General features: G+C 44.7%; 1 protein-coding gene across 1 annotated transcript; it reads left to right on the top strand.

Annotated features, from left to right (window-relative positions):
* Nucleotides 1-2,304: 2,304 nt before the first annotated feature.
* nccrp1 (P1, F-box associated domain containing) lies at nucleotides 2,305-6,079 on the top strand (the record flags this gene model as incomplete). Its single annotated transcript, XM_084450333.1, is given in 7 exon segments — nucleotides 2,305-2,352; nucleotides 2,354-2,438; nucleotides 3,024-3,104; nucleotides 3,221-3,317; nucleotides 3,427-3,522; nucleotides 3,764-3,902; nucleotides 5,936-6,079. Coding segments are annotated over 7 exon segments (690 nt in total).
* Nucleotides 6,080-13,572: the final 7,493 nt, after the last annotated feature.

The following is a 13,572-nucleotide window of genomic DNA, read 5'->3' as shown; positions in this document are numbered from 1 at the left end:
TCCAATGTTAGAAATTCACTATAAAAACACTTCAAGAACCAAAATAGTTAAAATAACAGGCTATCGGAATTACAAACTCATCATCAAAATCAAGTCAATCTCATTGACGAGGCCATTGATAAGATCAAGCGGTAGGCTATGCTTTGCGTAGCAACCACTCGCAGCAACCTTGCCTTTTTCGTATCCTATTACAAAAACACACTCATCAGTCCGACTCCAACACTTCTACACCCCTACGAGCAAAAACAAGTGCTCTGGAGAACTGTTTTAATAGCTGCACCATAGCTGGAAATATTCAAATAAACGTGAACCACCCGAATTATGCCTTATGGCTTATGTGAACAAGGCCAACCCAAATTGGCTGGCAACCATTTAATTCAGAACTATAGCCTATCGCGGAAGATTTTGTAAATACTAAAATGATAAGAATGATAGGTAAATAAATGACAATGTTACTACTGTGTGTTTTTTGTGAATATATATATGTAGTAACCGTTGTAGAAAAGCAATTGACCTCCGCTATCGCGTCGGGCCTAACAATGCCCCATAGCTGTGGTAAAATCGCAATTGACCTCCGCTATCGCGTCGGGCCTAACAATGCCCCGTAGCTGTGGTAAAATCCTGTGTAAAGGTTTGTACAGACCAATGCGAACCGAAAATGTGGTGCGGAAAATCCGGAAAAATCTGTTGCGGAACGTCCGCAGTGTGAGTGTCCACACCGAGCCCGGTGCGAATTCTGCGTATATTTCACGTTCTATTCCGTGCTCACGTGACTGCTCTGGACTTTATACATTTACGTTTTTAATGACACTGGCGCCTCAGAGTGGGCGTTACACACTTTCACTATGCTATAGCTTTATATTTATTTACTGTAGGCATAGCCTACAGTAGGCTAGGCCTATTTCCTATAGGCTACATAGATATGGCCTAAAAAGTTTATTCATGCTAACCTACGGTGCTTGGGCTGGTGGGGCTGGTATCCAGTGCTGCCGTTGACCTGGCTCGTGGAGGCTCGGTCCGTCTCCCTTTCCTCTGACGCTCTGGAGACGACCCGTCAGATGAGCCCCCCTCGGATGAAGAGCCAACCCAGGACACATCCCTCAGTCCTGCCCCACCATCAGACTTGCACTCACTCATTTCAGTCAAGAGCTCTAATGCTTGTTTTCCATTCATCCATCTCTTTTTCTTGGGAACCATCTTTCTCCGATCGCAGGAGCACACACTCCATGCCTCCATGTCTCATGTATTTAATGACTTGCGGATATTCGTCCGAAAATCCGCATTGGTGTGTACAGTCTTTAACCCACTGCTTCTCGTGGTCAATTGCTTAATTTTTCATCCTGCCGAGTAGTGGTCAGGGCATTGGACTCCCACCCGGGAGACCGGGGTTCAAGACCCAGTGGGGATGACTTTATGTTATCATCAGTGTAACTGCTTTAGCCACTGACAGCTACCATGAATGTTATGGAAGCTGCTGCTAGTTGTTGTGAGCTCATGAGCTAACTGGCTAGCCTGCTCTTATTGTGCTGGATTAGCATTGGATGCTTTGGAACTGATGTGTCCAAGTGACAAGACCTAGCCTATCCTAATTTATCAGACATTATTTCATGTCATTTCTAATCACAGCTATTTCAGTGGCATGACTAGCTTCCATCCTACCAGCTGGGGCGGCTGTAGCTCAGTTGGTAGAGCGGGTCATTCAATGATCGAAGGGTCAGTGGTTCAAATCCCAGCTCCAACTGTCCACATGTCGAAATGTCCTTGAGCAAGACACCTAACCCCAAATTGCTCCCAATGAGCCGGTTAGCACTTTGCATGGCAGCTACCGCCATTGGTGGGTGAATGAGAGGCCATTGTAAAGCACTTTGAGTGCCGCTAAGGTGGAAAAGTGCTATAAGTGCAGTCCATTTACCAGTCCTGAACAGAAACAAGCCAGCCACGCACATAAGCCAGGCTGGACCTGGTCTAGTTCTAGTGGACTTTTAATATTGGAGTGAACGGGCACTTTTATTCTCCCACCCGAATAGCCTACGTCAGACTTGACCAATATGGCATCTGCGCGATTAAAGCGAGTGGCTGCCTGTTCGCCTTGGTGTTGCACTAAAGCCGAAATGGTTAGCAAATACAGCAGGCTATCGTTAAGGAAGCCGCGTAAACATTGCAACATCTTTTCCAGGGTGGGGCATGCTATAATAAATAGGTCTAGCAATTGACGGTAGCCTACAGTTACTGTTTCACTGTGTTGAACAAAGCTCAGGACTGTTAGCTAGTAGGCCTACAGTTATCAAGTATGTCAGCGAATGAATGGAAAACAAGATGCGAGACCGAATGGAATATGAAAGGCGTAGGCATATCGATGCCCAACTCCGTGGATTGGAAATTCGTCTATGAAGCGAAACCGATCGGCCGGAATTTGTTGAGGAACCCTGCGCCTCACGGTAGCCTAGTTAGCAAAATCCGCATATGTTCTATCACGTCGGGCTAACGTTACACCGCAGATGAATGAATGATTTGGCTCTGATCCGGGACTCGGATGTCTGATTGCAAACTGTATCGAATATAGCCTAGGTCACAGTATTTACGGCTGTTTGATTGGGGAGATAGGCTAGATCATGTTGAATAGACAGATGTCAACACACTTTTATATCGGAAGTGTGAAAGTTTGAACTTGTGAGTTTTTGAAATATAATTTAATATTTGTTTAAATATATTTTCATATTTCAACAAACTTTCACAACTTTAGGAACCATTGCTCTACAAGTCTGGTAGGCTGGTAGGCTCTACAACACTGGTAGGCTATGCAGACTGCATCCCACATCTCATAACGAGTAGCCTAATTTGTCAAACCTTGGGGATCAAAAATAGCTTTCTCAGTAGCTACCACTTACAATGTCTAACTTTCAGAAACAAAATGAAAGAACGTATGTTTTATCTATCCTTATAGAATTTGCCTGTACAAGATATAGCCTACCAATTATCTTGTCTCAGGTTAAAGTCCGTAACTATAGATTTTCCTCACCCAGGTGTGACTCACGACACCCCCCCCCCTGAGCCTGAACTGACGGGCGTGCCTCGAGACGAGCCTCCTCGCTTTGAACCAGACGGTGAGTCACACAGCAGGAGTGTATGTATGCTGTACTTTCAGGATGTTATTCTAAAGACACACGATACACGTTGATTAACACTGAATGGAATGTGTGGTCCCCTGCACTGGCCCTAGGTGACTTTACTGGCTGGACCACTAGCACAGAGGTCTTTCCCTATGACTCCAGTGGCATACCTGCAGGCGTTGCTGTCTGTCACCTGCCTCGGTACAGGTGGGTGAGACTCCTCAGGTGTTGTCATCATTATTTGAATGAGTCATCCATCTCTCTCCCGCCACCTGCCCATTTCTCACGGTGTTTGTTATTATTTCTCGGTTCCTAGCTGGTTCACCATGGAGCAGCGAGTTGACCTGAAGGCTGAGGGATTATGGGATGAGCTGCTGGATGATTTCCAGCCTGATATTGTCATCAAAGACTGGTGGGTTGGAAGTAGACAGCTGTAAACCCTCTTGACTGTTAACTTGTCCATGCTACAGATGGATTCTCTTCTAAAGAGCGTGACAATCACAGTTCTGTACTAAAGTAAAAACAAAACACTTTTTTTGTATGTTCTTTACTTTAACTACCTCTTGCCAAAACCACAAAATCATCCATTTCTGTGTGCGCCCCTCCTGAAATCTTGTAATATTTCCATGTTTTTTAACCTTTTGACCTCCTAGGTATGAGGAGAGTCAGTTGCATGGGTCCATCTACCAGCTGTGTGTGAAGCTGCTGGGATCTGACGGTCAGACCGTGATCTCCCAGCACTCTGTCAGCCCCACAGAGGACCTCACTACTTACTCTCACACCTGGAAAGAGGTATGTGTTGGTTTAGTCATATTATCTCATTGGTGTATCAAACTAGAAGACTGGAAGGCTTCAACATTCGTTTTGTAGAGATGATTGTATTGCAAGAGTTTTTTTTTGTGCGTGGCTGGCCAGCCGCGCAGCTAGAATAGCAAATGTCCAGTAAATGTCCCTTTTTCCCTTTGTCCCGCTGTTGGCCTGCAGTTCTATGTGGCTACCACAAGAGGCAGTGGTCCCAGAACCTGCAGTTCTATGTTGCTAAGAGCATTTACCGTTTTCGGACACAGGAGGGCAGCAACAGGCTTAGATAGACAGTGGTTCCAGAACCTGCAGTTCTGTGTGCTACCCAGGCCCCCAGGATTCAAAATCTAAAGTGAAGCCCTATTGAACCACGCCATCTTTGAAAAAAATGTGTCACTGATACCTTTGACATGCGCGGTCAAAGGTATCAATGATGCGTTCTTGTAGTCCACGAACAGATTGCGTTCATGGCTCTCCCCGCTCTGAGTTAGCGCTGAAAAGCGGCTTGCTTATTAATCTACTTTCGTCAAATATATCCGTTGGAAAACATAATTTTTTATCCAGGCATCTTAGTTTTAACAGTATAATTGTGACTGAACATGTTTTGTTTGCTAATAGGTGGTATTCAATGGCAATTCAATGAGTATTTGAGTTAGGCTATTTAGTTTATTTGTGTAAGTATTTCTGTTAGTTATACATTATATTTCTTTATTATTTCAGAGACCACACACTCACTGTCTGTTTATGTAAGTGAAGAGAATTGAAAGGTCAAATAATGTGTATAAAGGGTTTATAGAGGGGTCCACAGCCCCCGACCCAATATGACGCGAGGGGGCGGAGTCTTGCCACCACGCCACTGTCCACGCCACGGACCCCACAAATCAGCCCCTGAGAGGGCTAGAGAAACACGGTCTTCACCGGTGGGGGCAGGTGGGTTTCCCGGAGAGCGCTCCACTGCCCCCGACCCAATATGACGCGAGTGGGCTAGAGACACAGGGTCTTCACTGGTGGGGGCAGGTGGGTGGCCCGGAGAGAGGTACACTGTACATGACCAGCTCTGACCCGAGGGGGCGGAGTCTCGCCATCACGCCACTATCCACACCAAGGATCCCACAACTCAGCCCCTGAGTGGGCTAGAGACCCACGGTTTTTGCCAGTGGGTGCAAGGAGATTGCCCAGAGGTCACTGTACTGCGCTCAATCAGCTCTGACCCAAGCGGGCGGAGTCTCACCACCACGCCACTCAACTTCACAACTCAGCCCCTGAGCGGGCTAGAGACACACGGTTTTCACCAGTGGGTGTATGGAGATTGCCCGGAAGCGAGGGGGCGGAGTCTCGCCACCACGCCACGGACCCCACGGCCAATGGGCCTAGGATGTAGACAATTAACTACCGGTGGAATGGTGGTGGAGCATCCATCGGGGACCCGCTGTAGGTCCGCTAGCCTTGTGTTATATTCCGCCGGAGGTCCGCCAACTCGTCCATCGGGGACCCGCTGTAGGTCCACTAGCCTTGTGTTATCTGGATTTATCCCTTACCTTTGTCCAGAAACAGAAGTTGAACCAATTGCAGCAAAATAGCTAACGTTACAGGAATCATCAGTGTAACTGCTTTAGCCACTGACCGCTACCATTAATGTTATGGAAGCTGCTGCTAGTTGTTGTGAGCTCATGAGCTAACTGGCTATCCTGCTCTTATTGTGCAGGATTAGCATTGGAAGCATTGGAACTGATGTGTCCAGACGACAAGACCTATCTTAATTTATCAGACATCATTTCATGTCATTTCAATTCAGTTATTTCAGAGGCATGACTAGCTTCCGTCCTACTATTCCTGAACATAAACAAGCCAGCCACGCACATAAGCCAGGCTGAACCTGGCCTGGTTTCCTATGTTGTGGTGATACTGACTGTGCATTATCTGAACTTTGGACTCGACTCATGATATAGCATGTTTATCACCCAGTCATAATTCTAACAGCCTTGTCCATCTTCTTCTGTCTCTTTTTCTGTCTGCCTGCGTAGGTGTCCCATGTGTTCTCCGGCTATGGGCCGGGGGTTAGGTATGTCCACTTCTTGCACAGATTGAAGAACAAGTTCATGGTGGAGTTCTTCCCTACCCTGGTCACAGGCAGTGCAGTCATCGTCAAGACAACCAAATCCAACTAACAGCAAACCTCCTTGTGACTGTAATGGAGGTTTAATAGGGAAGTGTTCACACCAAGTCAATGGCGGTGAAAATTATCACAATCATCGATATGTATTTTACTTTAAATCTTTAATTAAAACTTTTGAAAATAAAATAAAAATGTTCACACCAAATTGGTATTTTGTAGACTTCATTTTTGCATTCAGCAGAAACTTTCTTTTCTTTTTTAGAAGGTAGTAGCTGCATTATGTTATCATCACCAGCAGAGGGGGCTATAGCAGTTATGCGCTGCTTTAGTCTACAAAGACAGCCCCAGCAAGAAAACACTAACATTTAGGAACCTACCCATACAGTAGTTGACCAGGAAGACTTAGTTGATTGGTCTAAGTAGAAAAAAACGAATTTGAAGAGAAAAAAAGCAGTCGGTGATTTGTTTGAATTTGCAAAACAGGAATAAAGGTTTTGGGGAATGGGATAAAAATGTAGGCTACCGCATCTGCATGTAAGCTATAGCATACCTATTCATTTCTAGCTTCTCTCAAATAAATCTATGTAAATAGGATCCACTGTGATTATAAATTCTAGTATTCTCTAGTTTGTGTCCCTGTTCACTTTTGACCAATGATAATGTCGGATTTCGCAGTTGCGCAGTTCGCCGCGTGTGTATGATCACCCGCATGGATTCCAACATCAGTAGTTCTGGAATGTGAGTTAACGGGAAAGTGCGTCTGTGGGTCCAGTTGTATGTTGATGCGTGGACAGTTTTACTGGAGACCTGCTCAGTGTTTCCGAAGCAATGTCAACTTCACGGCGAATTGTGCCATAGGCGTCAAGGTAAGAATGAATAGTTGGAGTAAATGACAGGTGAGTGGAGGGGTTGCGCATCATATTGGACTGTTATCGGTCTGCTGTCTGACACGTCTGTGTTGCAGCGGTTGGTTCGTGTTACAGGTGAAGTAGATTTACTTGATAGATAAATCAAGGTAGGCCTAGTTGACTAATTTGGAAAGAAGCATACTTTTTGTAGCCTAGTAGAGTAGCCGGTGTGCGTCCCAACCTCAAACTACGCTTGAAGATGTCTACTGTCAGCAACAACCGTATCGACTGGCTCTCGCTGGATCACTAACCATGTCATGGGTCATATTCAGTACAGATGTTTCAAACAGACGTATACGTTTATAGTTTGAGCTGTGCCCAATGATGACGATAGTGTATGGCACTAACTAATTGGTTAATGTTTTTTTCTTTCTATAGAAATGTGGTTGTACTTCAAACAGGTGGTATTATCATAACTTCATTTTTTGTACTTAATGTAACTACATTTACCTAAGAGTCTACACTAGTCATTTATTAACTATCTATGAATTCCAGAGATTGTGTTTATGAATATCCATAGTAGGCAGCCCTACAAGCTCTAATCCCATCCTAATTGATGGCCTTAATTGTTATATTTGCTGTCATATTTTTTCAATGATCAATCATCTCACTTAAACTTCCTCAATAGTAACACTTTTTGTGCGGTTTCTGGAAAACCTCTTAACCTTCTCCACAGAGATGAGTGCATTCTCTACACACACCCCCGTCTCTAGTGTTACAGTATGAGCCCTGCATCCACTACAGTCATTCCCCACAGCTCTCATCAATGTGTGTGCGTCCCACTCAATACATAAGAGGCCTCTTACTGATGTCCCGGGCCGCAAGATTACTCATTCTCTCTGCTTTAGACACTTCTCGACAATTCTGAGTGGAAGGTTGACATTTAAGGCACAAAGGCCATCGTCCATTCATTTGACTGACTAACTGATCACTCACAGCGCTCAAGCCATCTCCTATGCCTGGCCTGCTATTGGCAGACTACCAGCCTATCAGAGGTGTTGATGTTGGAGAGAAGAGGTGTTAACTGTAGGTTCTACCCACAACGCCCAACTCTGTATTTTACTACGCACACAAGTTCCGTACTGTATGTGTGTCATCTGCTACATAGAGAATACTACCACTCACAATTATCATGTTCTTATCACATTCACTTATTCCCCCTCTCAAATTCTACGAAGGCAGAGGCTATCTGGCACCAAAAACTGTCATTAAGTGGCATGTGTCCGCTTGCACACACTAAATGTTCCTAAACCGTTGGCAACCGAGAACAATATATGGTGGAGATCAGAAGCTAAACCCAAATGATCTGCCTCTAAAGCTCCCTGACACTTATCCCGAAATGCGACCCGCGCACATGGGTCAGCACAAGTAAACCAACGCTCCAGCATTGTATGTAAGCACTGACACGTGCCCTCACAGGTGCCATTGGACAAAGGGGGAGAAGGAGGGGCCATCCTTTACCTCATGTTTCTCTAACAACCATGGATCAATCAGTAGGACCATGTAGACCACAGGGCCTACTGACTAGCATTCTCCATGCCTCTGAGTCAGGGGTTGCAGGTATATGGAAGGGGCCACTTTCACTGATTGTACCTCCACATGCTCCGTTATATATTAGAAAAAGGCTGGTAGCTCTCATGAAATAAAGGCGTAAACAGTCAGACACTATCTACAAATGGTATTATCGACCATGATTATCAAGACAACCACTAATGTCTTTGAGTACTGAGATTCATTATATGGTACATCTGTGTACAGTCAATAATGCCTTAAGGCTCTTCCACAAAGCTGGACAAAACAACCTTGGTCCTGGTAGCAGCAAAGAGTACCACATTCATTGGAGTCATTCAGTGATGGAGAATCCACTGTCTGCTTTTCGCTGCAGCCCTCAGAGTGCACTAATGGGTGTTATTACAGCGTGTGTGTGTGTGTGTGTGTGTGTGTGTGTGTGTGTGTGTGTGTGTGTGTGTGTGTGTGTGTGTGTGTGTGTGTGTGTGTGTGTGTGTGTGTGTGAGTGAGTGAGTGAGTGAGCTAGAGAGAAGCTGTTTTGTTTTCATTCGCCCCCCTCTATAGCATTGTCTGTGTAGACCCACTGGCTGCCTCTGCGCTTTTTGTGTTGTTCTGACACTGTTGTTCTGACTGGGCCTAAAGAGTAGCACTGAATTCAGAGCGGCTTGGAGAAGAATAAAAGGCACTGCTTTGTATGGATCTGAGATTGTCAAGCTAGATATGTTTACAAAGACCTTGTTTAGTTGGGAATATTTGGGCTACAACTAGCTCACAAAACAGGTTTGTACCTATATGCAAGCCATCATTGTGTTATAATATACGTAAAACCATTGCGTTATCATAATGATGGAGTCTTTTCTCCAAGCATCTTTTCAGGTTGTTAGATACTCTTAGTCAAACATTTTCTCAGCCACATCAACTCCCAGTCAAACTGACAGGTTTATTTGCTCATAGTTCCACCAAAACATTGTTGATTGGTCTAAAGGGAAGACATACTGTGTTGAGTTGCTTGAGAGGATGGAGACAACTATTCATCCATCTTTATTGCTGGATTAATAATTGTCTCATCAAAACCCAAACGAAGAAGAAGAAGAAGAAGAAGATTGCTGTGTGGCCAGCTGCTTGCCATGTCACAGTTCCCAGTAATAATTTGTGGTTAGGGAGAGCGAGTGTAGCTGAGGCCCGGTGTGTCTGTCTTTTGTTGCCTTATTGTTGCTGCCTCTGTCCTGAATATTGCATAACTAGTGTCTCTCTCTGGGTCTACTCTGTACTGAAGTTGAGAATGCTCCTCCTTCTAAGGTGACAGCAGTGGCTGAGCGGGGTGTCACAGGTAATGGACACCCCAGGACCCACTGTCTGCTGGCAGTCAGTGTTATTATGTCTACTGGCCTCTTTCTATCCGCCTCACCTCTGGTCTCATGGCAGCTGGTCAGCCATTGACCTCGAGGCACGTGCAGAGAAAATTGAGGGCCGATTTGTGATACGGAGATGTGATATCCAGAGAGTGTGAGAGAATGGCTAAGGGATACGTACGTAAGCCGGCCCACGTACCTCAAAAGCCACTGGAGAGAAACAGAGACTAAAGAAGGAAAGAAGAGAGACAGTGTCTCTATTCCAAACTGAGCCCTAGCCGCTACCCCAGAGACCACGAGGGCCACATCCTTACTAATTCAGTGAGGTATAGTACAAGAGAGATTTGCCTGAAAACAAGATCTCTGACACTCATGAACAGAGAGGATCATACCAAGCCCTGATGCTTTAACTTTCTGCATGGGGTCATACTGACCAATGATTAAACTTGCTTAAGTTGAGATAGAGATTAGAGGGAGAGACTTAGTTTATTTTGGCGGGTAACAGTGGCAGTAGTCTTGCGAGCCAGACGAGTCAATTTCCGGCCCGGACTGTCAACTACGTCTGGTATTCAGACGCAGAAATTTTGATGAAGGAAGTTGGGGAAAAAACAGGCGGATATCCCGTCAAAATTCTGTAGAGAGTAGTAGACAGTCCGGACCGGAAGTGATGAAGTTTTTTTAAGAACTTCCTTTTACAAATTCTAAGCGGCTGAAGTCCAGACTCTCTCCTCCGTAGTGAGTCTGGCTCCGAGACTACAATGGCAGTGACTGAAAGAAGAGCGCCATGCTTGAGCAGGCGTAGGACAGAGAGGCATGGCCGGAACCAGATGGGCTGTAAACCAAGATGTGTGCTCAGCCAAGCAGGCCTGCTGTCCAGATTGATGGTGTTCTGACCCACGAGATGGACTGGGAACAGAGTGTGTGCAAGGCTTGGGCGGTCTTTCCACTGCCATAGTGAAGTAGAAAACCAGTTGAACTCTCCTGGGTGTTTGGTACTGATTTGGCCATTTGTGATTAATCTGAAACACTGATCCAGTTGATGCAGGTCGGGCACAGAGGTGTTGTGGAGAGTCTAAGAACGGCAACAAGTTGGAATTATCTTCGGCAGCCATATTGAATGGTTACCTAGAGCCTACAGTAGTTGTAATCAATAATAAGTATAGGCAATTAACACATTTCAAATTGCTAATCATGTTATCATTATGTAATCATTATGTTATGGCATTTTACTCTATATTTTATGAGAAAATCATCAGGCAAATACCCACCTTCTGTCATATTGTGAAGTTATTTCTGAGAATCACAATGAGTGAACGTCTTTTTAGTAAACCTGTTCGTATAGTTACAAAGACTGTTCTTCCTCAGGAGGCTCAGGTCCTTCAATGTGTCGCAGGCTACTGAGGATGTTCTACCAGTCTGTGGTAGCAGCACGCTGTTATTTGCGGTTGCCTGCTGGGGAGGCAACACCAGGTCTGGGGAGACAAACAAGCTGAACAGGCTGGTGAGGAGGGCCGGCTCTGTTGTGGGGCAACAACTGGACAGCCTGGAGACCGTGGTGCAGAGGATGATAAGGGACAAACTGAAGTCTTTTCTGGACAACCCCTCCCATCCCCTCCATGATTAGCTGTGGTAGATGGGAAGCACTTTCAGCCACAGACTCATCCCACCCAGGTGCAATACGGAGTGGTTCAGACGTTCCTCTGTGCCAGTGGCCATCAGACTGTATAACAGTGCCTGAATGTTCTGAGTGTTGATCCACCTAACTCGGCTCACAAGAGCCGTTGCAAATGGGGACTGTGTGATTACCCTTAGAAAAACCTCTTTCAGTCAAAATGTTCTATCTTATAAGCGGTCCGCAATCTGGAACAGCCTCCCCTTAATCCCAAGGGATTGCCCCACTCTTGCCACCTTTAAGGGGCATCTAAAGGTGTGGCTTAGAGCCAACCAAAAGTGTGAACACTTCTAACTGCATGCTATTTTTCTATGTTTTATATATTGTACTGTGTCTGTGTTTTATATATGTTTAACTGCCTCTGTACCTCTTGTAACTTTGTTTTGTAACATCAACCTGCCTAATGGACTCCAGATGGAAACTAGACTCCGGGCTACAATCTGGCATATTAAAGGGCAATGCTCGTTTTTGACAACCTGGACCTTATTTACGACATATTATAAGAAGTTTGACTCACCGAGATCACTTTGGTGTAGTTCGGAGGCCTGTAGAAGAAATTTAAAATCCAGCGCGAGCCAGTATATCCATGTAATGACGGTGGTCGGGGCACCGAGAATGCAGTTTCTCAAAATCTATTTTCGGCCGCTAAACGGTTGTTTTCATCAATCAGATTGAATGAATCGACAGTTGAGATTCCTCAACGCGAGGCATTGTTGATGTTTTCAAATACGGGGGTCTTTAGCCTCTGTAATATGATCTTTACACGCCTTTCCCCACTTGCTCCAGCACGCATGCGCACAGGCCAGCGCGCAGACTGGCTATTCTCCGGCTCACATTCTCTGCGCTACGATCGTTGTTGGTGCCGAGAATATTGTCGTCGTCATTCGTCAGCAACAATCCGATCGTAGCGCAGAGAATGTGAGCCGGAGAATAGCCAGTCTGCGCGCTGGCCTGTGCGCATGCGTGCTGGAGCAAGTGGGGAGAGGCGTGTAAAGATCATATTACAGAGGCTAAAGACCCCGTATTTGAAAACCACTACAATGCCTCGCGTTGAGGAATCTCAACTGTCGATTCATTCAATCTGATTGATGAAAACAACCGTTAAGCGGCCGAAAATAGATTTTGAGAAACTGCATTCTCGGTGCCCCGATCACCGTCATTACATGGATATACTGGCTCGCGCTGGATTTTAAATTTCTTCTACAGGCCTCCGAACTACACCAAAGTGATCTCGGTGAGTCAAACTTCTTATAATATGTCGTAAATAAGGTCCAGGTTGTCAAAAACGAGCATTGCCCTTTAACATGTATTGTACATGTTCATCAATATGCACTGTCCTGATTTAAATAAACTAAATTAAATTAAATTGTGCATGTGTGTATGTATATATGTGTATTACTATATATATATGTATGTATGTATATATGTGTATTACTAGATATATCTATTCAGCCTGTATGTATGTATGTGTGTGTGTGTGTGTGTGTGTGTGTGTGTGTATGCGTACTCCTAGACATATATATTTATACAGACTGTATGTATGTACATATATTCTTTATTCTATTCTATACTGTACACATGCTGCACGTACAGTATGGATGTATATAACCCCTGTAGTATTCTTATTACTCTGCATCTAGTGTTTTTACAGTATCTATCTATCTATCTATCTATCTGTCTGTCTGTCTGTCTGTCTGTCTGTCTGTCTGTCTGTCTGTCTGTCTGTCTGTCTAATCTATCTAGTTGAAACGTTTAAATCCTTTCCATGTCTCTGGACACTCATGGATGTAATGTGTTAAAACCTTAACAAGAATATGGTAAACAACTTAACACTGTCTAGTTGGGGGTGCCCTCTACATTTGGACCAAAGAAGGTTTAAAAGTGTAGATTGGTAATTATTACCTTATCCAATCTAAACTGAGGAAAGGTATTGTGAGAGCGTAGAAAACAGGACTGCTGTACCTGTAACCACAAGGTTTCAAATAAAGATGTTTTTGCCAGGTCTTTTGCTCCTTTTTGTAAAGTTTTCCACTAATTTGTTTTGTGGTTGATATGTTTTTCTGAATAATAATCATAATGTTTCAAATCTACCACTCTTATGCAC

Source organism: Borostomias antarcticus (genome assembly GCF_949987555.1).
Source record: "Borostomias antarcticus genome assembly, chromosome: 15".
In the NCBI taxonomy this organism is placed as follows: domain Eukaryota; kingdom Metazoa; phylum Chordata; class Actinopteri; order Stomiiformes; family Stomiidae; genus Borostomias; species Borostomias antarcticus.
Note: the sequence above shows the minus strand (reverse complement) of the source record. Positions and strands in the feature narration are given on the sequence as shown.